Genomic DNA, 26,189 nt, shown 5'->3' on the forward strand with positions numbered 1-26,189 from the left:
TATATCCTCAGGAAATGTGACCATTTTCTTATAAAGCTTCTCATTCTTTCCTTCCCTCCTTCCTGCCCGCCCCCAAATATTTATCTTCTCTGCTTGTATTTAGTCAAAACACAGCATGCATCTCTTTGGTTATGGATTTATTTATCATACTCCTGCCTAAGAGTCTTTATGCTACTCACTGTAAACATACAGAATAAGATATAGTCCCTATGTGCCCAAAATTGTGCTCTGGAAAAGATGTGTCTGGGAGAGATAGGGCGAGGCAATAGATCACATCCAGGCCAGTGTTCAGGCCAGAAACACAGCGGAGGTTGCCTTATCCTAGTCTTTTGACCTGAGCCTGCATCTCCAGCTGCAAGATTTACACAAAGGCTCAAGCAGAAAATGCCTTAGATTTGATGAACTTTCTTTGAAGCTGCTGGAGTCTACCCTACAGTATAGATAATTCATGTGTGGCTTCTTTTCCTGATGGGGGTTAAGGAGGATCTCTAAGACTTTTGCTTATGGCTCAACATTGGAGTTTAACCCATGTGACTATATTTCAGACTTCTATAATAGAGTAATCGAAATCACAGCTTGTCTGTCTACTTTCATGGAAGATCTAAAGAAAAAAAGCAAATGCAAACATGAGTTAATAAATTCTGTGTGAGACCTGGCCAGTTTCCCAGTGTCATTGACCAATAGTGAAAGATCTCCTCCAAAAGAGAAGTTACAGGCTCGAAAGACTCATCGGATATTGTCAGAGTCCCGTGGCTTGCCTGGGGCAAGACTTTTACTGCATAAATTCAGGCAGAACCATATAACAAAGGCAATCATCGCAGTGCTGGATGGATATAGCAGAGCGCAGCTGGGATTCTTCCTTTTCCCATCACTGATGTTCCAAGTAAGCAAGACAGCTTGGGGCAAAGCAAAGGAAAACATGCTTTAATAAGGAAAGCACTTCGGACTAGCGTGGAACGGGAAGCTGGAAACGACCGGCTCGCTGTCAGCAGCTTGCTAAGCCACCCTGCTCTGACAGACCGCCGAGCGTGGAGCCTTTTCCCCTTGCAGCATCCCGGCGCCGAGTCGAGCCGAGCCGCGCCGTGCGGCTGCAGTTGCGGGCGCTGCCCTCGAGGTGGAACCTTCGCACCGAGGCTGCGCCGGGCGCTGCGGGCCGGGAGCGGCCGCGGGCGGAGCGACCCCGCGCCCACGGAGCCTGCGGGATTTTTTTTTTTTTTTTTTTTTGGGGGGTGGGGGCTGCAAACTTCCAGAGCGACCCGGCAAAGCGCTCCCACGTCCCGCGGGGTGGCCCCGGCCCCGTGGTACCGAGTCCTGCCCGGTGTCCGGGGTGGAGAGGGGCAGCCCCGTGAGAAACCGGGGATGGGGCGAAAGGTGCGGAGAAACCGCATCCCGGGGTGGGGGGGGGTGGGTTGGGGGGCGTGTTGGGAAGCCTCCCCTCCTGTTGACAGCCCCCTTCCGAAAATTGCTCGGGAACCCCTCGTGCAAAGTCCGAGGATACCGGGGGTGGGGTGGGGGGGCGACCCCAGGTACTCGAGGGATGCGGGGGACCCGGAGCCGCAGCCCTCGTGGAGCCGGGGTTGGGGTGGGAGATGTTCCAAGCCGGGCCGGGGAGAGCCGCTGCCTTCAGCACCGAGAACAGCTACAAGTGCGGCGCCGAGCCGTGCCGAGCCGTGCCGAGCCCACCCCACCGCGCTCTGCACTGCCCCGCAGGAGCCGCGGTGAGAGGGGGCAGCGGCGTGCCGAGCCGAGCCGCGCCGAGCTGTGCTGAACCGTGCCGAGCCGTGCCGAGCCGTACGGAGCCGTGCCGAGCCGTGCCAAACCGTGCCGAGCCGTGCCGAGCCGTACCGAGCCGTGCCGAGCCGTGCCAAACCGTGCCGAGCCGTGCCGAGCCGTGCCGAGCCGAGCCGTGCCGCGGCGGGGCGGGGGTCGGGGGGCGTTCTCTTTTACCCGGCTCGGCACGGCGTGGGTCTGCCGCTGCAATTGAGCGGCGGCGGAGGGTGGAGATCGTCACGGGGGCTGAGCCGCCGGTCCCAAAAAGTTTTTTTTTTTTTTTTTTTTTAAAGGAATGGGAGGAGGAATAAGGAAGGAGACGGTGGAGTGGGTTCGGCTTGGCTGATCGCGAGTGTTGTGCAGCACCACTGAAATCGCTCTCCTGGCTACCTGTCCCAGGCTGAGCCGCACATGAAGCTGACGCTACGGGGAGAAGCTATTTGAGACGAGGGTTGTACCGAAATTACCTCATGCTGTTCCCGATCGGCGCCCAGTATTAATTCCAGTGACCTCTACAGTAACACGGATATGCAACTCTTTTCCAGCAAGGTATTTGTGTGTGTGTGCGGGGTGTGTGTCTCCTTCAGGTCTTATTTTAAGGCGAGCGGAGTCCACGAATAACGCAAGTTTTGCCTCACTTAATGTTTTGGGGCAAGGCAATCCACTCCGCCTGCTTTCTGGCGCCGGGGGCTTTTGTGTCGCATTATTATTATTATTATTTTTGTGTCTTTTAATTATTTATCATTTTTATTGTCGATAGCCTCCCCCTATCAGCTCTACCGAAAGAGATCCCGGGCACGGCGCCGTCATAGCAGCGAGCAAAGAGGGAGGCTGGGGGTGCTCCCAAGAGCGGCATCTCCCCCCTGCCTCCTTAAGCGGGTCCTCTCCTACCCCCGCGGGGAGGGGGCTGGGGGTTCCCCGCTATTCCCCCCCCCCCCCCCCCCCGGCTTGATCGGGGTTCTCCAGCCGGGGGCACCGGGGGGCTCCAACTTCTCGCTCGGCTCCGAGCTCCCTTGGGGTGGGGAGGGGAAGGGGAAACTCGGCCGGGCTCTGGGGTCCCCCCCAGCCCGGGGAAGGGGGAGAGAAGCGGCACCGGTCCCGCGGCGAGGGGTCCGTGGTGTCCCCTGGCGGGGAGCGGCATCGCCAGTGCCGGCATGTGCTTGTTGCGGGGACCCGGCAGGTGCATGCACGGCACGGGTAAAACCCCAAACAACCACAACAAAACCCATAGCCACCCCCTCCCTCCCCCCCCCCCCCCCCCCCAACTCAACTGATCAAAATCGATCGGTGATCTGAAGTGCATGCAAAGCCGGCGGTGGCACGTCGGAGTTGGCAAGCTCCTGACCGGGGATTCATGAAGAGACTTTAGGGATTCACTGAGGGGAACACAGGCGCATTGAAGCTGCCCGGTTGATGCATGGAGAGGAAGGAATCACCGGCGGCTCTAACTAAAAGGCGACGGTTGGTTTTGATTTTATTATTATTATTATTTATTTATTTATTTATTTTTTAATTATTATTATTTGCAAGTCTGCGGGCAGCGAGGCCCCGGGGGGAGCAGCGGCGAGGCTGTGCCGGAATCCCTCAACGACAGACGCCAGCTGGGGTAGGGAGGGGGAATAAAAAAAAAATAAATTAAATAAATAAACAGATAGCTCGGCTAAGTAAAGCGGAGAACAATAGGGGGCTCCCTTCAAGGGAGAAACGCCGCGGTGATGGGCGATGCTAAGGGAGAGGAGGCTCGGCCAGCCCCGGGGGTGCTCCCGGTGCCCCCCCTCCTGCCCCAAGCCCGGCGGGCCCGCCCCGGGTCCCGGGTCCCTTCGCCCCCGGGGCTCCGGGAGCCGAAGGGCAGCCGGGAGAGCACGGAGGAGCCGCACGGAAAGCGGGTGCGTGGCCGGGGGCTGCTGCTGCCTGCCCCCACCCCGCCAGGAAGGGCGGCGTAGCGGGCAAGGGGAGCCCGGGGGGGAAAAGGGGGGCTATGGGGTGCCCCGGGATGCTGCCGCTTCTCCGGGTAGAGCCTCTCCAGGGGCACCGGGCAGAGCCCCCGGAGCCTGCTCTGGGGAGCTGGGGGCTGGTGGGAAGAGGGTAAAATGGGAAGAAAACCAGCAGAGGAAGCTCTTGCAGGGTGCCTAGGAGGATCTCCTTGATGATCGCTTGGCAGAGCGGAGGTGAAAGCAACTCTGAAGGTGTTAATATTGATGGGGTTTATTCAGCTGTGAGACCAGGCAAGGGCAGAGGAAAATATTTGATGCTGTTTCCTTTCCAAAAAAATTGGATGCTCCTATTAGTCTCGCCCTGGCAGAAGGACCTGTGCTGCTTTAGCAGGGGAGCTTGTTTGAAGGATGGATATTTGCAGGCAGAAGAAGATGGGGGCTCTGGGGTATTTGAAAAGAGGCCGATCAGAGTGAGTGGAGACATTTCTCTCATGGTGCTCTGGGAAGAAATCATTCCCGTAAACAAGATGCTGGGGGTGACTTGCCTTGAAGTCCTGATTATTGTGTAAAGGTTACCTCTGTGGCAGAGGCACAGCAAATCATTGCAGAAGAGCTGAGGTAGATAAGACTACTTACATCAGTGAAGAATTCTCCTGCAAGTTAGGAGTTGCGGTGTCAAGGCATAAGGTTTTCCGAAATCCCTTCTGTTGTCAGCAAACCCCACTAATCTTCTATATGTGTCAGGTTACTGTATGCAGGTGGCAACTCTTTACCCGCTCTGTGTTGAAATTCAGCTATTTGTTCATTGCCGAATGCCTTGCAGGAAAAAGAGGCAACTTTTATGAACACTAAAAGGAATGTTAGCCAGGCAATTTTTATCTGATACTTCAGAACTAACATCAGTAGTAGGGAGCCAGAATAATAACATATTTGCATTTATTTTTCTCGTTGAACATCAGAATGGAAGATGCTGTCCTTTTGCTTTCATTCCGTAAAACCAGATCAGTTTTGCATTGACTGGACATCTGACTGGTTTGTGGGTGTAGAAATGGGTCTTCTTGCTAAAACTCCCCCCTTTCTCATTTACAGAAGATCAATTTCATTTCATTTTAGTAACATGCCAGCTGTGCTTCAAATGTAATGACAAATATATTTTTTGGCCTCAAACAAAATTGTAAATACTTTTTCATAGACATTTTTCCCACCACTGAATAGATTTTTTTTGTTTGTATGTTTTGTTTGGGTCCCTCAGTGAAGGTTCACGTGTGTCTGGCTGGCAACGCCAATTTAAAAACGTTCCATGAAGTTCAGTGGACATGTTTTCCTGCTTAAGATGCAGAGAATACTCCTTGCTCCTGTGGCTGTCTGTAATTGAGAGATTTTTTTAAAACAACCTTTCCAGGTGATATGAAATGTGATTTCAACCACAACTCCAGTGCTAACTGAAGATCGCCCTTTCAGGAGTCTTGTTACCAAAATAAAGACCCTGCCTATATTTATTTCTTTACGTATCTGTCATTTTCAGCTCACTTTTTAGGTCTGTTCTTGAACATGAAGACCTGCAAGGAGCCCACCTCCTTGCTGTGAGTCTGGGGGTGGAGTAGTGATGGCTCCCAGCACGTGCTGGTGTACTTGCTCTGGCATCAAGGCACTGGGGCGCCCAGCCTTGTGTACCAAATGTCTCAAAATGCTGTATGTTTCACGAAGGAAGTAATTGCAGAACCAGACACCACAAGCAGAAGTTTCCACGTTCCCGTCTTGCAGTACCCCACCTCCTTCGGTTTAAAAATAAATATACATTCTAGCAGAAGGAGTGGAGGTCTGTGCTGAAATGCTGACTTTAAAAATAGCAATATGTTCTGATAGTACCAGATATTTTTAATGAATTAAAACCAAGAGAGGCATATATTTCAAGGTGACTGGGGAGAGGCTTTGTGCTGCACTTACTCTTGAACTGTGCTGAGGAAATGTGTGAATTTCTTCTCTGAACTCATGTTTCCAGTGAACAGTAACTACTACAGAGGGGAACCTGGTAAATTGTGAATATATTTGCATTAATTCAAACTTTTATGGTCAATCTGAAAAGGACAGAATTTTACTTCAAATAAAATCTCTGAACATGAGGCAAACTCATTCAGACTTTATAGCCTAGCAGCCCTTGCTTTTCCACTAAAATTCATTGATAAAAATGGAATTCATTTAGCTGACATGCTTTCTACTTAGCTACACAGCTTATAACATTCTGTAAAAGTTGACGTTAATCAATATGTGAAAAACAGTGTGGCATGAATAAATTAGGCAGTGTAATAAAAGCTTTTATTTCTTAGGTAACATAAAAAAAGAAGACTAAAAGGTCTTAAATTTTTAAAAAGAACATTTAAAATTTTTATTTCTGTTTTATAGACAGACAAGCTGTGGACACGTGCAGCAAAGAAACATGCATTTTTTTTTCAGAAAAACAGGCAAGCTGAGGCTGAACAATTAATGCTTATGCAGACTGCGATGTTGAAAAAAATGCTTATTATCAATTCATTTAAATTTCATTCATTTCCAGATAATGTATTGGAGTCAAGGTGCTGTGCTCACTTTAGCTTCTCCAGTGTTGTTGGCATTGGGATTGCAATAGTTGAATTCATCACTGTTGGTTTTTATGAAAACTGACAGTTGCTTTAATTTCGGGGCATTCTTTGGCTGTAAGAGATTGACCTGAGACTGAGTGAGAGAAAAAGCAACATTTTTTCCTTCATGAACATTTTCACTTTCTCAGTGGTGTGTTCTTGTTCACCGTACAGTGTTAAATAAGATCAGTCATCTTGTGTTGCCTCAAGGGATCGCTCCTTGGCGGGACTGCACAGACCCACAGAGTCTGAAGAGCTGGGTGCTCACTGTGGAACCAGAAAGGAAATTGCGTCTGATTTAGGTGCAGCTGCAACTTTCACTTGCTGCTGTTTTGAAACCCCTGGCTGTATTTATCTACTGTGGCAATGAAGCCAACAGCCACTTGTGGCTAGTTAATACTTCATGTGATCTTTCCTCTGTGGTGCAGGTCATATTCTGTCCTTAGGCAGCATCCCATGGGACCAGATCAGCTTGTGGGAAGCAGTGATGTTCCTCAAGTTCCTCTATTTGTTACTGATGCTGAGTTTGGCTCCCGAGGCTGAAGCCTGGACAGATTTGTAAACTATGTGCCCAAAAAGAGCTGATGGAGAATGATGGGATTATTACATGAAAAAGCACAGATTTTTTTTTCTTTTTCATTTAGATTCAACCTTGAGCCAAATTCAAGCAAAACTAAATAATAAGAGGTACTGAAAGTCTTATACTCTGCTGTTCCAAATTGCGATGATTTTATTCACACCAATTAAATGTTTCATTTTCAAGTCATTGCTCTGTTACCAGATCACTGTGAGATAACTTCTCATTAAATAGAAGAATTTCCATTGTGAATATTTTTCTCAGCTTTTCAAATAGACACTATTTTAAAACTCTTCTCTACTTTTACGAGCTTAGTACTATCACTTGGGAAAAAAAAAAAAACAAACACAACCATAATAAAATAAATTAAAGAAGATGATCAGTTTCAAGCCTTCTCAGAACACATTTTGAGATTTGATACCTAAAAATATTTAAACATCTTGTGGAAAATAATTTAAAATGTCTTTGAAATACGGTATAAGTGGATCAATTCTCTTCCAATTTGATATTTTGGTAGGAACCAGTCAGATCACCTGGTACAAAGTACATTAATTTCTTCAGAGTACATTAATTTGTGATTAATTTCTTCATACATTACATTTTTTTTTCTTTTAAAAAAGGGTGGGTGATTTTCACCATAGAGTGTCCTCTGCTCTCTATAGTCTGTAACAGGTGTCCAGAGAGACTGCCTCAGATGTGGCTGCCCAAAGCATGCCCATCTAATATTAGGTGAAATTAATTCTCTCTCCTTGGCTCCTCAGAGATCAAAAAATGTATTCAGGCATTTGTAATTTTGTTAAATATTGAAATAAACAAATGCCACTCACTTGAGAATTGAAGTGGTGGTAATTTTTATAACTGATTTTTATAACAGTGTCAGTCACGTACTTAGAAATGTAGGATGAAATCCTGGTCTCATTAAAATCAGTGGGACTTTTCCAGATGTCAGTGGGGGCAGAACATCATTCTTGGTTTTTGTGGTCCAAATGCAAGCAGATAATAGATACCCTGTTAATGTTGGACCTCAGATCATGTAAAATGTGAGAAAAGGAATACTGGATGTTCAGCTCTTTTCCTAGCAGAATACATTGTGCTTTTTTTTTTGCTTAAGAAACCAGCTACCTTTTCATAAAAGTAATTTAGCTTTTGAAATGATTGGGAGGGTATTTTATATATATAGTGAACCCAGAAAATAGTGAATTCCACTGGAGAAGTAATCAGTTTAATATCCAAATGAACATGCTTGGACTGCAGCGGCTGAAGAGCGTACTTAAATTCAGGAGCCCTGATTACTCCATTGTCGCAAGCGGAACCTCTCAGCGAGTGCAAGTGTTAGGAGCTATTGCACTTCTGTGGGCTGCAACAGAATGATACAGCAAAACAGAAAATACAATATGTTACGGAATAAATATGTTTTTGGATGTCATGCAATGCAAAGGTAAATAGGAATTACTCGTCAGGCTCCGAACATCAAGCTAAGCGTAGTTGCCCTGACTTGGCTTTTGCTCTGCTGGTATCATCAATTTCTCGGCTTGTAGTACGGTGCAGCCAGGTGTTCAAATTCACAGAAGGCCAAGAATTACTCCCTTACAGAACATCAAAAGTAAAACCTCGCCAAAGTAACTCATATTCAAAAATAAATACACTGTGTGACAGGTATAAAACTGCTGAACTAAATGATAATTCTTACTGTTTTTTTTTTTTTTTTTTTTTTTTTTTTTCCAGAAGTACCTCAGCTGCAGTGCAAAATAGAAGGACATGAGTTACTGACCTCCTCATAGAATCAGGACCAGAGATACTACCCTACTCTTTATCATCAGTTAGAAGCAGTTGGAAACCACCTCTCTGAAAAGCTAATCAACCCGTGACATCAGTGGACATCTTTTGTAAAACACATTTTATGTACTTCTACTGAGATCCTTTTTCTACCTTCCATATGGTTCTATATTACTTACTGGGCACTGATGGTAGCCTCCAGAAACTGCAGTTTCAAATGGTCAACCTCATCCTTTAGCAAGAAGAAAATCTGGATACTGGCTAGCAACAACATCTTCAGAGAAAATGGTATACGAAGGAAAACGATTAGTTTCCTGCCATTGTTTCTTCCTGTTAACAGCCAAATTCTACTGGATGCTCACCCTGATGCAAAGAACTCATGGCCAGGAATATGCCCACTCCATCCGACTGGATGGGGACATCATCTTGGGAGGACTGTTCCCTGTCCATGCAAAAGGGGATAGAGGGGTGCCTTGTGGGGAGCTCAAGAAGGAAAAAGGGATCCACAGACTAGAGGCAATGCTGTATGCAATTGATCAGATTAATAAAGACCCTGATCTTCTTGCCAATATCACCTTAGGTGTCCGGATCCTTGATACGTGTTCCAGGGACACTTATGCATTGGAGCAATCGTTAACATTTGTGCAAGCGTTGATAGAAAAAGATGGTTCAGATGTGAAGTGTGCTAATGGCGACCCACCTATTTTCACTAAGCCAGACAAGATATCAGGTGTGATAGGTGCTGCAGCAAGTTCTGTGTCCATTATGGTCGCAAATATTTTAAGACTTTTTAAGGTAAGGAACATTTTCTATTTTTCTTTTGAATTGTAAGCAAAAGGAAATAAATGAGGTGATTGTGTTGCCTTACTTTCAGAAAACAAAGGGACTGAAATCTGAAAAGACCGGTTTGTCCTTTCTAAGCAAAAAAGAAAAAATAAAAAGGAAAGAAAAAGCAATGATTTCAGACCCTAATTTAAAGTGCCAAATGCTTCTTTAAAGTTCTAAGCAACCAGAGCAGATTTTAGTTCTTTATTGACTTGTGTTTTTGTTTATTTACTACTCATATTTCCTCGACATTGATTGTTTATGCTCATCAAGATCAGATTGAGATTTATTTTGCAGATTTCTAGGAGAATGAAATATGAGGTTTAAACACAAATCCATTTGTAGAAAGAACAAATAATTTCCCTAAATAGGAAGATATGCCAGTAATAATCCAGTGCTAATGATGTGCATGTCTAGCCAAATGCAGTGTACAGAAATATCTTTGATTCCCTTGAAATCTTAACCTCCCCCATATTTTTCACAAGGTGGTAATTTTTTCCAGACTTTGATATAACTTTGTGAGAGATTACTTTTGGACAACAGTTCTACTGGTATACTGTTCATTTCCTTCCATGTACTTTATTAAACTCTGCTCTTATAAATGATGGGAAAGTAAACCTGTCACTTTTAAACTTGTTAACTTAGATGGGAAGACGAACACATTCTAATCAATCATCGGATCAGGCAGCAAACATTTGATTTTTAATTTTGGGCAGTGTTAAATAGATTATGGTAAACTGAGCACTTTTTTTTTCTGTGCACAGAATGGCTAACCTTTTCAGTGAATCTATTTTGTCCTACTGCCCACTGTTATTCAGACTGATTCCTTCCATTCAGAAATCTTGCCTAATGTCCTACAACTTCACAACCACTGAAAACCATTTCTTTGACTTCAGTGGAGATGATTCTGGTAACGTTAAATAATGCTGTTAATGATTTTGAAAAGTGTTGCTGTTGTTCTCTGTGACTGAAAGTTTGAATTGTCTTGATTATCTTGTTTTGAAGGTTTGTCAAACTGGCAAGGAATGTTTCAGTCATTTAAAGGTAGATGTCTATCCTTCCCTCCGGTTCTTCCACAAAGGGCATAATGATGGATTTACAGTTCAGTGGAGGAGCAAGATGTCTGCTGGGTTGTGGTCAGGTGTTCATTACAGTCTCAAAACTGATGCCTGGCTGCAGTTACTGCACATGTTTGAGACTAGTGGACTTGCTCCATCTGTATGCTTTCCTTATGAAAATCAAGTATACAAAATTGAACCAAGTCTTAAAAATATCCTATATAGGGATCACCTCTAGAGCTGTGTCTGGTGGGGAAGGCTTGTCCTTCTCAGGAATAATCATGCATGCTGCAGGAGGTATCTATTTTTAATTTCACATCTGCATTATTTTTTTTTAAAGTTTTGTTACCCTGTTAAATAATGCATGGTTCTGAGGTAATGATAGGTAGAATGGTCACTTTAATATCCATCATAATGCAGGACCACAAAGACTAATGTTTACACCCAGATTTGAGTTCAACACAGTGTAGTAGGCTGATTTAAGAATCTAAGGCTCGTAAGACATGCTTTAACTGTGAATTAAGAGCAGCAAGAAGGAAAGAGGCCTATGAATTGTCTAAGATACCAGCAATTTGTCTTCTGAAACCATGACAGCTACCTCCTGATTTCCATTATGCAATAAGATTGCAAATAACGTTCTACTGCAGTCTTAATCAATAGAGGGTCATGTGATATCCCCTCTGGGGAAAGATCTTATTTACCCATTTAATTGATGTAACACAGCTGCTGGCAAAAGGAGGAGATATCTCTTTTAGTTTTAATTATAGATCCTGCACAAATATTCTTAATAATGTAAAAAATGACAAATGATACCCTTTAATGTCTCATATTGGACCTGCATCTGATGTCTGTTTTTACGCCTTCCTCCCAGAAGTAGCTCTGTTATCTTTGCCTGAGTAAAGGCTTCTGGATAAGGCCCTGGTTTGGTGGCACTAACCAGGGACAATGGAAAGGTCCTTCACCAGAAATGTAGAAGTATAATGCAGTTTGGGTTGTACTCAGACCAAAGACATGGTCTGAGATTCTCAGCTGATGCAGCCCCAACTGCTCCACAGCTGAGGATCAGGACCTTTGCAAAAATGCCTATTTCCATTATATCCAGGATGAATGTGATTCATCCATTTTTATGTCTAGTAGTTCTATTCAGGAAGTTGAACCTGTAATTTGAAGTTCAGTATTGTTTTAATATCTACTCTGAAGTTCCTAAATGTCAGGACTACATATTTTTTGAGAACATTGTTATCCAGTGAAATTTTAATCTGTGGTGAAATTGTGAGAAGTATATTATATCACTCAATGGGAATATACAAAGATAACTTGAGAAATACTATGCTCAGCAGTTTGGATTTTTATGCTGCTATTTTTCTTTTTTTATTCTTTTTTATTCTTTTTTTTCTTTTTTTTTTCTTTCTTTTATTGATTTTACAACATAAAACATACAGGTCAATAGTCCCATCTGATGATCTGGTGGGTAGCATAATCTGATTGATAGTCATGGTATCCTTTTATCTAAATGTTCTCATAAGAAGAAAGGAAGGAGAGCACCACAAAAAATGACCTTGATCTATAGCCTTTCTGTTGGCCAAATGGATCGCTTGAATTCTTCTCTGTCCTTTTGTGAATATCCATGAGACATAACATAGCAGTTTCTTTTTTTTTTCTTTTTTTTTTTTCCTGCCCTTAATGGGCCTGAAACATTAAGGTCCAAAGTTGGACAGCTTAAATTTCACCTTCTGATGGTTTTAGACCTGTCAGAGACACTTTGCAAACTGGAAGCACTTGTTCAAGAAATTTACTATTTGGAAGTGAATCTCTTATTCCTCGATTTCCTTAAGGAGGTTACATTTTGCTTTATGCTCCTCTGGTGCTTGATGCAATGAGGATTGTGCAAAAGAGTTGTTTATTAAGCTTTCAGAACTTGGAGGTGGTCTTTCTGAAAACAAATTTGCAGAAGACCTTCAGAGGCAAGCACAGAAGGAATGTGCTAGCTACCAGTAACTACCCACTCAAACAGTTCTCTGTGGATCTCAGGACAGATTGTTCCCAGCTGAAGTTGCTGACTCATCATTTTGAGAGTTGGTTTTGTCAGAGTGCATCAAGAATGGGCTGCTTCACAGGGGAAGCTGAGACAGAAGCTGAGGGGGCAGCAAGGTGAGAAAGACAGTGGTTACATGTACTGGTAACACAGCCTCACCCAAATGAGAACAAAAAAGGTCTGACCATGTAATGAGGTTCAGCCAACAGTCCAGACAAATCCACAGTGATGAAGTCTAAAATCAGCCAGGAAGTCAGGTTCAGCAGTGCAAGGTCATGGTCAGCAAGCTAGAAGGCCAGCAGGATAGCTCAGGCAGGGACCAAGGACAAGGGCCTGTGCTGAAAGGTATCTGTTGAGTGAAGAAGGGGGACAGAGGTCCCTATGAGACTTCTCACAGCTCATTCTCACAGCTTAGCTGTTTTTCTGGGCTGATTCAGAGTCACATATTTGCACCCTATCAGAGCTGACCTTGGACACATGCAGCCAAATCCAGAGCTGGGGAAGGGAGGATGTTGCAGAGCTTCTTGGTGCCTTCAGCGCTTCGACAGTTTTTAGCATTTCCTATTGGAGTGACTGTGGAAATAGGCTAGATAGACATGGGCCAGCCTCTCTTCTGGTGGACGAGGAGTTGCTCCTTCCTCTGGTTAATGGAAGGTGACATTATTTGGTTGTTGTTTTTGCCAGTCTGGAAGTCCTGCTGCCAAAATGGTTTGTGTTTGGCTGGTAGGATCTATTGAGGGCCTGGCTGGCCAACTCTCATTAGTGCAAAGACAACTTTTCTATTGACTGGATCATTCAAGAGGAACATCTTGCTCTTACCCCCTTCCTTGGGTTTGGCTTACTGAAATTTTGGCTTCCTGTAGGATGCTCAGGCACGGCCAAGTGCTATCCTTTAGCTTCTTTGTTTGAAATTCATAAGCGTTTGGGTGGTTCCCAGTCCCTCAAAACTTGTCCTGGAGAGACAAAGTCTGTAACTCATCTCACTTCATGTTCCCTGTATACAAAGCTTGTACTTATTATAAAATGATCTGGGCTGAAAAAGACCTTTCAAAATCATCTAGTCCAAACCCACTGTCGTGGGCTCGGACATCTTCCACTAGACCAGGTTACTCAAAACCCCATCAAACCTGACTTTGAACACTTCCAAGGAGTGGCCATCCGTAACTTCTCTAGGCAACATATTCCAGTGCTTCTTCACAGTCATAATGAAAAATTTCTTCTTAAATATACCTTCTTTCAATTTAAAGCCATTACCCCTTTTTCAATCACTACAGGCCCTGGTAAAAAGTCTCTCTCCATCTTTCTAATAACCCCTCTGAGTATTGAAAATATTAAAGTATTTAAGTATTGAAACAGTAAGGTGTCCCTGTAGCCTTCTCCAGGTTAAAAAATCCCAACTCACTCATCTTTTCTTCATAGGAGAGGTGCTCCAGCCCTCTGATAATTTTTGTGCCCCTCCTCTGGACCTTCTGCAACAGGTCCACATCTGTTCTGTGTTGGGGACCCTTGAACTGGATGCAGTATTACTGTCTGACTAACTCATATCAGTGGTTAAAATCTGCTGGAAAGAAGAGAGACATTTGTTTATGCTATTTTCCTATCATCTAAAAGCTTTACGCTATTTCTGAACTCCTTGGTACACTCCATCTGTCACCTTCACACTTCTAGCCAATGTCACGCTGAGAGCAGCCTAGGGACGATGGCTTGCATGTGAATTGAAATGGGTGAAAAGTATGCTTGGTGAATTGTGATCTGAAGCTTTCATGTATATATTGATGTAGGTGTATATAAAGCCAAAATGGTCATTGACAATTTTGTTTCTTTCCTTTCCTTTTTTTTCCTTGCCTTGTCTTTCCTTTTGCCTTGTCTTCCTTTTTGCCTTGCCTTACATTTTCTCCTCTTTTTCCAAGACTAAAATGCTTATTTCCTCTTTTTGGACAAATTCTCTTCTTGCTCCACCACTGCAATCCATTTTAATAGCTGCTGTCTGGAGGGACTAATATTTACTTCATGCACATTTGCCTTATACATTTCATACACATTTACTTCTTCAGAAGTACATAGTACAAATGCCATCCTGGAGTTACTCTTCCCACTTTATGTGCAACCATCCAAAATGCAAGAGAGTTTCTTTCAATAAATCTAGAAGTGAATGTATCAGTTCCCCAAGCATTTTTTTATTTGCTTTGACTGTTCACCTGTCTCCTCCTGGGCTTTAGTGGATATCTTCGGCTGACAGTCTTGTGCAGCTACCAGGGCTGAACCTGGATGATGCTTTTTTAGGCTCAATTGCAAGTTTTTTTACATCTGGCTGCCATGAAGTGCTCCTGCTGCCTTGTGATCCTGCTGCTGAGACAGGCCTCCCAGAAATGAGGGAATTGCAATTGTACAGAGTCTAACCTCACCGAACTTCATAAACACAGAGCTATGTATTTAATTGTGGCAACAGTGTGCATCTCATGACTGGAGGGAATATGATGTGAGTAAAATGTAATAACATTTTACCACACGGTTTCAGAGAGCACACACGTACTTTTCCAAGGCAATCTGAAATATATGCAGATCCTGATCTTGTCTTTATATCTACGGAAATTTTTGCACCTCTTGAGCATTACTGACTCCAGAGGCTCCAGACTGATGCGAGAATCAGACTTTCCCATATGTGACTGCAGGGCTTTTCCATAATGGGAAGAATTTTACCATTTGCTTTATAAGATATAAAGAACAGTCTCAAGAATTTTACCCAACATATTGGCATTCATTAATAAAAAAATGTTCTGCACCGATTAAAATATTATCAGTTTTCTGTTCACTGTGTCACACTGCATTTGTCAATAATATTTTCTGCTGTATAGCATTTGAGATTTGCAATGGGATATGATTTTTTTTGTGGTTAAAACATTTGTGGAAAATCTTGTGTGAAGTGTGAAGACAAATTGTTGTTAGTAGGGAGAAGTAGACTGAAACATTTTGAAATCGTCTCTTAAGATGAACAGATTTGTTTTATGTTTGTTCTAGATAATATTTTCACTTTCTGAATCATTTTTAATTATAAAAGGAACTCATTGCCAATACATCCCATTTAATTTTACAGTGTTTTTTGTAGCTTATTACAAGCACATATCTGTTTAGTGCCTGAACATCTTGTCTTGTTATTGGCTGGAAAATATCATTATAATCATTCATTTTTTTTCCCATAATTCAGCTTCTCTTAGACAGAAACAATATTCATATCTCTGTATATTTCCATGGTATTAGATACTTGTATTATGCAAAAATCCCTCTTAATTCAACTGTGATTTTTCTGTCAGTGCCAGGTTAAATGTGTTTTGGTCAAGAGGGAAAAATGGCAGGTCAACACCAAGACAAAATTATATGTACAATAGATATTTTGGAAGTATCAATAATGAAATTGTTGAGAAATTTTTTAGCTGCAGCCAGAGGGTATAATAGATTTCCAGATTCTGTGAAAACTGCTAGAACTGATTAGCATCAAATTTTATTTGTGCTAAACTGCTTGAGGCAAGGAAGTACAAAAGCAACTTGATGCATTCATTTAGTATTTTACAATATATTAGTTTCTAAAATATTCATCTAAAAATCTAATATTTTCAGTCTTATCCCATTCCTAGATGGAGTTATAACCAGTGGTTAGAGCAAAGTGGCAATTTGTTTTCTGTATTATTTACTGTGTTTGTCACTGGTTTGCTACAAGGCTTTAGAAGCATTTCCTGACCTTTTTGTGCTTCTCTTTTGTCATTTTAATTTGATTGTATCCAACTATTTCACAGAAACAATCAAAAGCTTGATTAATGTTGGTTAAGTGGTTTGAGACATCTCCCCTCTTTTTGTGGGCAAGCTGAAGCTGTCTCAAATGTTGAGGTTTTTGTGTCATTCCCTAACCACAGTAAGCAAGCACCTTACAAAGAGATTGTAGCTATTAGAGACCAATGGTCTGATTTTCTTTCTACTTCCCTGTGGGCAGTTGGGGATATATATATATATATATATATATGTATGTATTTCTCTCACATATACACATGAAGGAAATTGCATATGCAGAGAGAATTATTTCACCCTTTCATGGCTAAAGTTTTGCTGAGTTCTCACCTCTGTAAGAAGGCTGTTTGTATGTGACATAGACCCCCGAGTTATTTGTTGAAGATTGCCTATATTGATATAGATATCAGCCAATTCTACAAATGAGAAGATCAAAAAGTTAAGAAGTGCCTGGCAGTGGGCTTCTTTAAAGATCTTACGTTACTAGGAAGCACTCTTTACATCTTTCCCAGTAAACAAAACATACCTGGCACCATTCTCTGGTACTGAGGCCAGCTGACACAAACAATTCACATCTGTATGATAAATTCATAGTTCCCCAAATCACAGGTTGGCATGCAAGCTACTGGGAGGCAAAAATCCCTGACCCATGGTAACTTCTGACGCCTGTCAGCACACAGGGAGACTGCTGGCTTGCACAGGTCACAGCCAAGCTATGGACTGTCCTAGAAGCTCTGGTAGCTGAGTCCTCGTGTTCAGGAATGTGCTCTGGAAGGATGTGATTTACCAGCCTCTACGCTGGCTTCTCAGGACGGAGCTCCTCTGTTCCCACATCATGCTGAAGGGGAGCCGAGACTGCTAAGGATCATCAAAGCTGTTTCAGTGTTTTAGTACAATGATGTTAGTTTTATTAGCCACGATGAAAACTAAATTAAGACTATATTTTTTTTCCTTGGTGATAATTGTTTCAGTCCAGTGACAGCTGTGCCATATAGTCTTGCCTTCTGACTGTCATCAGAAACCAGGCATTATTGTGTGTTACAGCCAACTGGTAGATTTTGTGGTTTTGTGTATTTCCATCCTCATTATTTTCCCTAAAGCACATTGTGCTTTTAGGATTAAACTGGTTTACGGTGCTTAAATGTATATCCTTGTTTTTGCTAGCATTTATCAGCGAAAAATAGTCATCTAAATAAAAGTCTTACTGAAGGACACTAATTCCACTTGAATGAATTAAATAGCCAAGAGCAAAATGCTCCTCTGGGCTGGGATCTACATATGCTCCCAGATCAGAAAAGCAAGATATTATGTCCTCTATCGTTCTGACAGGACAATTAAGCATTTAAGTCAGAGCTTAAATGAGGAAGCTGTTTGCCCTTGACTGCCTGTGTCCTCAATAGAGAGCGTAAAATGGTTTCAGAGGGGGAGTGCATCAGGTCTATGAGTGTGAGTGCATGTTTACCAAAAAGAGGATAGTTTGCTCTATTCCTTTTTAAAAAAAAAAAAAAAAAAAAAAACTCACTGTAAGATTTCTTGTTTGGTACTTCAGATAGATACCTGTCTCTGACTCTTCTCTGAAATAAGTTATTGCTGAATTGCTGATAGGTATGCTTAGATATGGCATGGCATTGTGAGAGCTCTCTTCCTATTGCATTTCTTTTATAGTTTGGGAATGTGAAACAGGAGCAAAAGTGATTTATCTGTGTCAGAATAATTTGTGTTTTGAGGTTTGGCTTATGTTCTTTCACAGAAGATGCTTGCAGTATTTATTGCTTAAATTATTATTATATGCTTGTTTTCTGATTCAGGTATCTGGGTTTTGCTGAGGTCAGGAGCAGCAGTCAAATAGGATAAGTGACTATATTCTTCTGTAGCCAGCTGGATAGGGCTTGTTGAATTCTGCTTACTTAGAAGGGAAATAGAGTCTGATTTTTGCATCACTTAGACTTGTTTAAATGAGGAAGAATTTTTGGGAAAGCAATGAGTTCCAGGGAAGCCAGTGAACAAAACAGATGTAAAAATATAGCTGGAAAAACCGGAGGAAAATAATGTCCTGTGTCCATGCAAAACAGCATCCCATTGGTTTTACTATCAGTAGGCTTCTTGTTCCACTAAAGGATTTTGTCAGGTGCATAGCAAAACAGATGTGGCTCCTCAGTTATTTGTTCATGTTTTCAGAAATGATCATGGCAATCATTTTGGTCTCAGCCTGTAAGGAGCTAAGGGTACCTTCATTTGGAAGATAGATGGTTTGCGGCTGTGTGACAGCAGTGATCTTGAGTGAGCTGGCTATCTGATATCCACAGGCATACTTCTGCAGAATGTCTTGTATAATATGGAGTAACTACAAAAATAATGCCCCAAATTCCGCTGATAAAGAGGAATTCATAGGGTACACATGTATACTAGGATGTTGATTCAAGAGGGAAAAAGTGTATTGACTATTAGAAAGTACATTGCCAAGAAACATCCTGTTATACATTGTCTAAAGATAAATCCAGTTGTGTAGGATAGGAGAAATGTGAAATTTCCTGTATTTCTGAAAATTATATTGGACAGAAGTATGAGAATACATATTTTTGTAGCAGCAGGAAAGTGGTAGAGGTAAAATAGCCAGTGTTTTCCACTCCTAATTTTGATGGTTCTGTTTGCTATACTTTGCATAACAAAGCTCAGGATTTAAAAGTTACCAGCTGCTATATTTACTTGTTAAAGTGTGAAGAAAATATGTATTGTCCTGAGGATTAAATGGCTGATTCTCTTTGTGCTCAGTTCAGGCAGAACTGAAGCATTTGTAATGAAAGTAAATGCTACTAGAAATCAAGAAACAGGAGAGACAAAAATAATCTGTTTATGTCTTCTTTGTTGGATAGGATTTGTTGATATCCTTTGAAAATTTAAGTGTAAAAAGTTATCTTATTAACCAGTGTTTCACTTTTTTCGGCATGTTAAACAATTTCACTTGCAAAACCTAAATGCAGTCAGAGCTGTTGTTTTGGCCTAATGGAAACCGTCTTGCAAAAACTCTTCATCTGTGAGTTGGGTGATATCTCCAGAACCAAATGAACAGCTTTCTGGAAACTGGATATGTAAAGTATTTGGGACAAGATGCACTGTAGAGAAAGAATAATATCGCTAGGGCTAGTCTCAGAGACCGGCATACGAAGGAAGTGTAGCTGTGCTGCATACGGGAGTGTGAAAACTTACTGTTGGAACAGATGCTAAGAATGCCCTGTGACTCAAGGTATGATTTCCTGCCGTTCCTGCCAAGTTTCAAAGGTTGTTTTTTCCCCCTTTTTTTTTCTTATTTCTATTTTTAGGCTGAATAACAATGGACTTGTGATTCAGGAATGAAGATTCACAGTTCAAGTTATACTTATTTTATTGCCTCTTTGCATGAGGATTAAATAACATTTGTTTCTGGCGTACAGGAGAAAACACGAGTAAAGAAGCCAAAAGCACAGGAAAAAACAGGATATTTTGGGGATGGGTCAAATAATCGCTTGGCTCAATGGCTTTGTCTGCTTTGCAAAGCTTTGTGTGAGTGTGACAGACCGCCCTTGCTGTGCGTTAGTGCCTGCTGAAGCCTGACATCCTTTGTCTTGCTGCACCACAGACCTTCTCTGTGACCTTGGGCAAGTCAAGCAGAGCCAAATCCTCAGCCCGACCGCTGCTTGCGTGGAGCTGGGTGCCCAGGTGTCCCTGGAGGACTGATGTGCAGGGTCCCCCGCCTCTGCTTCCATGGTGCCTGAAGGGATTTGTGAATATAAAGGCTTCTCAATAACCAGATATAAGAATAAGGGCTGTGGGCATGCTTCAGACAGCAAGCTCTTAACGAGGGATTCCTTGTATCCTCTTACACAGCTCCCTCCCCTGGGTTTTGCTATGAAAGGGGATTATCTGCCTCACTGTATGATTTAAATATGCAACTCATCAGTCTCTGGAGCAAGTGGTGAAACCTGCCTGACCCGCAATCAGAGGCTGTACATCCCCCTTAGGAAACCATGATTGTCAAAGAAAGAGAGCCTAAAAATTAGGAAAAAAATATTTGGATTATTGCCCAGTAGAACTAAGATTTTTAAAGCTCATCTCTGCAGTGTATATTAGAGTGATTGGGAAAAATGAATGCCTGTCATTATTAAAACAAAACATGAAATTAAGTGGAGTACGATGAAAGAAAATTAAGACAGGTGCGTGCAAATGTATGGTCTACTTTAGATAAGTGGATATTTTTTTCTTAAATGCTTAAGAAAAATCAATTTTGAAACAACTTGCTAGCTAATAATTTTTTGTTGGTGTATCAGGAACCCTGTTTTTTTTGTTGTTGTTTGTTTTTGTTTCATTTTTCATGCTTATTTATTTGATTACATGTAGCTTGACTAAGAACCCCTATGAACTGTGCAGCGTCAGGCAGCTGAGTGGCAAATGACTGCCTCACTGATTTACCAGGAGTGGATCAGGAGCTAAGAGAGATTTCTACACCTTTCAGAAGACGTGCTTCATATTTTTGAATTTTCTCCTTTTCGGTTGTGTTTAATATACCTAAAACATGAATGCAATATTGTGAGCAGGACTGTACAAGTACTTAGTCAGTTTGACAGCTGAACTGAAAAATAAACATTCATTTTAATCTGAACAAAAATGATGATGTTGAATTGGGATTTGGAGGCTTCTTCTTTGGCTGTTTTTTGATTTATTTTGTTGAGGAAAGCTCCCCAAAAGGTTTTGTTTTGTGTTAAATGGTAGCTTATGCTCCATATGGAATAAAATATTTCCATTTTGTATATTTTATAATTTATAACTGAAAAAATAAAGCGAAAGGTTTGAAATGCCAGTCTTGGGTACCATTCATTAAAGTGGTACTGCTGCTGTTGTCACGGTGTGGAGCAGTTACTCATGACGCACAAGATCAAATTATTTGGGATTCAGAGTGGGGCATCAAAGGTAGTAAAGGAGATGGAGCTTCCAGCCCCACAGCAACAGATATGACTATTTTATAGTGAAATTAAGCCTTCTGGTCCTTCACAGGGCCTCCAGGGCACTCTGTATAAATGAGGTTTCCCATACTTTCAGCCCTGTGACTTTTCTTTCTGCTACAATGGGTCTTGTCCTGGCAGTCTTGTGTGTGCAGGAGCTTCCCTGGGGAGGTCTCATCTCAGAACATGTCAGAGCAGGCGTGTTTGAAAACCACTTCCCACTCTTCTCTTTCTGAACAGCTGTATGTGAGTTAATGCTGCTGTTGCCAGATGCCGTCTATTCACTGCTGATAAGCTTTCACAATGGGAACATTTTATTTTATCTATGCTAGAATTCATTAAATATTCATTGGAGCAATGATTTGAACTTACCTATCCCTGCTCCTTGCTGAATAGTGGACTATGGAGTGAATTACTCTCAGGCAGGTCCAACGGAAGCTTAATTGTTTATGAAAACATGAACAGCTTCAGCAAGAGAGATTTTCATGTGCAAAAACCCCATAACTCAATGGTTAGTTGTTCCCAGCTGAGTACTCTAACCACCAGGCTATTAAGTATAATGCAGGCAGCTACTACAGCCTCATTTTTCCTTTTGGAACATACTGGTGCATTGTGAGGATAAATTTACAAAAAAATGACAGGTATGTGGCGATGACAGACAACAGAACCAATGGGAAACCTGTAAAGAAGTCCAGCTGAATGCCACAGGGAAACCTATCAGTAAGTCATGTCTGAATACTGTAGCATTCATTTAGATGCTTTAGCCATGGATTCTCAAGCTTTTACCCTTAAGAAGAAATCTGAAAATCTTGACTGGAATGGTAACACAAGATTTGTCTTACTTTTGTCTTCGGCTGCCTAGTTTAACGTAGTCCTCAAGGACAGATGGCTGCATTCCTGTGAATGTCTGATTCATCCCCCATGAGTCTGAAGTGCACATGGACCTTTGTGAGTGGCTGTCTGTGTTCATGGTTCATAGAAGAAGACCTATTGACTTCCGAAGGCTAGGAATTTCTAACTATCTCCTGCTATAACACACTGAGCATCTCACTTCTGAACTCTCCAGATGTTGAGCAGGTGCACAGGTCCTTCAATATCTAGAGCTGAGCTCTTTGCAGTGCAAAACCCTTGCCATGAACTGTCTCATTTTCACACTCTCATAAAATATAGATTGTTTCTGTCCTTGACATACTGGCTTGTAATTACTTTTGATTTGTTTTACACAGAGGGCTCTATATAAAAGCTGTAGAGCTTTTTATTTCATCTATGGAAAATTGGAGGACACTCCCACAGCAGCTACTGACAGTGATGTTTGTCATTCCTTCTTTCTCCAGGCTACTGTGAATATCATGGATCCTGTAGTTATTTAGGCTGATATCATAGTAATAAATAATGTTATATTTTACTTTATAGCTCCTATTTGCAGCAGTGCTTCAGGAGCTTCCCTCTAACACACTAAAGACCATTAAAATATTAAAACATACAGCAAATGAACCATAAAAATAATGCCAAATGGACAAATAAAGTAAAATAATTGGACTGTGACAGAAGCTTTTTATTTATTTATTTGTTTTCAAATCTAACATACAAGCCTCTCTAAATTGTTTATGTCTGTTGTATTTCTTAACTGAAGGCTTAGGATGTGGGGAGGGCTGGAGGAGGCAAGGACAGCATACAACCAATGTTTTCTGCAAGTCATAATGAAGGAATTCAGTAGTTATGATTTTAATTGGGATACTTTCCAGATCCAGTGACTAAAAAAAAATGTTATGGAGTTAGATGTCAGTATACATGAATCTCACTGATTTAACTAAAAGCTTCTGCTTAAAAGATTAAGGGGAAAAAAGTTGTTAAGGTACATCATTTGTTCCCACTTAAAAAAGCTGAATTGTGCATTCCCTGCACCACATGCCAAGGAGAACAGAAAGTGATGACAGGAGCCTGAAACCTGTATCCAGGCAATGCTACGTAGTCTCAGCTGCCACTCCTGGACCATGTGTGAGAAAAGCAATGCCCGTAGCTCAAATGGCTCTACTTTTGGAGACGCGGAATTGGCCTAGACCTCAAACTAGCTTGTGCATGTGCTACTATTAGTGACAGATTTTATTTGGATATATATCAAGGAGGAACTTTGCTTTGGTTTACAAAACCCAGCCATATGTGCTTTTGATACACTGGAGCAGCCTATCCTAAGTCAGCAAGTTAAAATCCGTCCACCCTGCCTGCAGTGGCAGGTTGTCCTCCATGCCAGGAAAGCCTCCAGCAGCTGAACATTGGCTTTGCAGGAGGGAGATCTCAGAAGTGTGGGCCAAGTGTTCCCTCATGGGCACAGGCTTAGTTTCCACCAATATCAGTGAGAATGTCAGAAGCTGGTTTAATGGATTGAAGTGACTCGTGCAAATTTAGTGCCAAATGGTAAGTGAAAATTTCCTTTTCTTTTGGTCAGTGCTGGAAAGAAATCCAGAATGATATAAATTGAGAAACATTTATTGTTACCTTAGACAAAAATTGAAGCTATTTTGGTCTTTCATCATACAGACCAGTGTAGCACTTAGGTGTGGCTGATGATCATACCAGTGACTTGGAAATTATCTTTAGAAAGCAGCTAAATGAACCTTGAAAGTATTACTACTTACTGCAAAATGCAGTTACATATTTGTCCTAGAAAAGTTAAACAGTATTTAATACATTTTTAAGCAAAGGATTGTCAAGTAGGATATGCAGCAGGAAGGCAAAGCAAGTAAAATTCTGTTGCTGTTAAGAACTTCTAAAACAAAAAGAAACACCAGTAGCACACAACTTTGATCATTTTACAGTGCCACATGTTTTTCGGAAAGTGATTTAACTTGCCATAAATGATGTCTGCAGTGGCCATCTATCACTGCACAGTTTGTCTGCAGTACTTACAAATCTAACACCCAGAATGACAAGTGTAATTACATGCTCCTGAAACATATGCTGTAATTTATGGATATTAAGCAAGTATAAACAAGAGATCAAATCCTAGTGTAAGCAGTCATCCAAGAAATCATCTTGACATTTATTTCATTAAAACCTTTCTTTCACTAAGACAGCCAGAACATACCTGAGTGGCACTATCTGTATGTCTGCAGATTCTTGTCAATTATTGCCTGTTTGCAAAGCAAGAGATCAGGTATATACATATAGTTAACACTTAATTTTCAGCTACGCTTTTCACACATAGTTATGAAGGAGTCATATCATGCTCCCTCACTAGCCAGAAGAGATTAATATTGAGGACCTAAACAGTAACATCACTTTTCACCTGTTGTTTGTACTGTGTGTATCTTAACATTCAGTGTAATTTAAATGAGGGGACTGTGTAAAAAGGCTCAAGCCTGGGTAAAAAGGCTCTGTGTCTCTCCCCTTGCAGGGGCTAGCTGCAAACATGGGCACAGGAACAGGCTATGCACTAAATTCCTGGCTGGGACATTCCACACCCTGTGTTTTACTGGACTACTGAGAAGACGATGAGGTTGCTTATTTTGTGGAAATAGCAAACCTGATTTCTATTTCCTGTTGTCAGCATTAACCCTGCGACTCTCTGTCTGCCTTATCCCTCCTGCTAAGCACTGCTTTCTTCTCTGAACACTGCCAGGGAAATCTGAGAACTAGAATAAGCCAATATTTTCAAAAGGGAAGGAAAAAAAAAAAAAGACAATTCTGGCAACCCATCTCTGCCAGGGGCAAAATAGTGCAACGGCTGATATAAACCAGCATTAATGTAGAATGAAAGTATCGTGAATGCCAGCCCACATGCAGGGATGGAAAGTAGGTCTTGGCAAATAAACCTGATTATATTTTTAGGAAGATTTTTGAGTTGAAAAGTTAAGGGCATTGACTTTTGTAAAACTTAGTGCCACAAGTTACTCTGTGAGGTACTGAGTCAATTCTAACTTTACCTTATACAATGAGACTGTTATAAATATATATATTTTTATTTCGGTTCTTCATGTGTACACCAGTGGTAGCTTAGGGCTTATCTGGATAAGCTTTTGCTTGGGGATGGGAAGATTAATGGGGAAAAGTTCTCCACTGACCTACTGCTGATATTGCTCTTATGCTAATGCCTGATTCAGTGAAGGAAATGCTTCCGCCCCAGATTGGCAGTGCTCCTCTACAGCCCCTCTGGAGTCCTCTTTTCTGACGATGAACCAGAAGCCAGGGGGTTGTTGTGGCCAGTTTCCCTTGAACCGATTTAAGTATCCAGCTTGTTTCTAAGGGTTTCTTGGCATATCTGAGAGGCATAAACAAAGTATGCTGGTGGGAGCTGACATCTACGTGTTTGCCAGGAGCTCTCTGATGGCTTCTGAAAGAGGATAACAACCCAGAGGGTGGGCAAGGGAATTGCCTGTGAAAGGCAAGGAAATAAGGCTGTGTCAGGGGAGGCAACCTACTGACAAATTATAGGAAGTTCACGTGGTCTCTTTAGCTAAGCAACTGGGAGAACAGGGTCGGAGCGTTCAGTAAGAATTACTTTGCTTCTGTTCACGAGTGCAGTGAACAAAACCGCGTTGAAAATCATTAGAAATGTTGTGTAACATTGCACTTCTCCCACAGGGAAGCTGAGGAGGGTACATTTGTTGTATCTTTTTTAGATATTTGTGGTTGTATAATCCGTCAATCCTATTGTCAAGCTACGGAAGCCCTAAGATCAAGCATTTCTTTTCAGGATGAGAATAACCATTGAAGGTGTTTGTTGTTGTCTCATATTGTCTGTGTAATTTACTCTTCCCAGTGCACTTTAGTTTGTAGCCTCATTTATCAATGTCTCTTTTTTCTCCAGTGCTAATGAAGAAATTAGACACCAAAAGTTCAG

The 26,189-nt window shown here is 41.9% G+C and overlaps 1 protein-coding gene across 5 annotated transcripts in view; it reads left to right on the forward strand.

Annotated features, from left to right (window-relative positions):
- Positions 1-1,959: 1,959 nt before the first annotated feature.
- Positions 1,960-26,189, forward strand: part of GRM8 (glutamate metabotropic receptor 8) — a 349,088-nt gene continuing 324,858 nt past the window's right edge. Inside the window, exons 1-2 of one of the 5 annotated variants that reach the window (XM_048080808.2) lie at positions 1,960-2,319; positions 8,625-9,470. In XM_048080808.2, the coding sequence (XP_047936765.1) occupies positions 8,961-9,470 (510 nt within the window). In that variant the 5' untranslated portion in view covers positions 1,960-2,319; positions 8,625-8,960. Of the gene's footprint in view, positions 2,320-3,049; positions 3,232-3,386; positions 3,657-8,624; positions 9,471-26,189 lie in introns of those variants that run through there. The other 4 variants (XM_013188397.3, XM_013188398.3, XM_048080806.2 and 1 more) reach the window with 4 other exon arrangements.

This window comes from Anser cygnoides, chromosome 1 (assembly GCF_040182565.1).
Source record: "Anser cygnoides isolate HZ-2024a breed goose chromosome 1, Taihu_goose_T2T_genome, whole genome shotgun sequence".
NCBI lineage: Eukaryota > Metazoa > Chordata > Aves > Anseriformes > Anatidae > Anser > Anser cygnoides.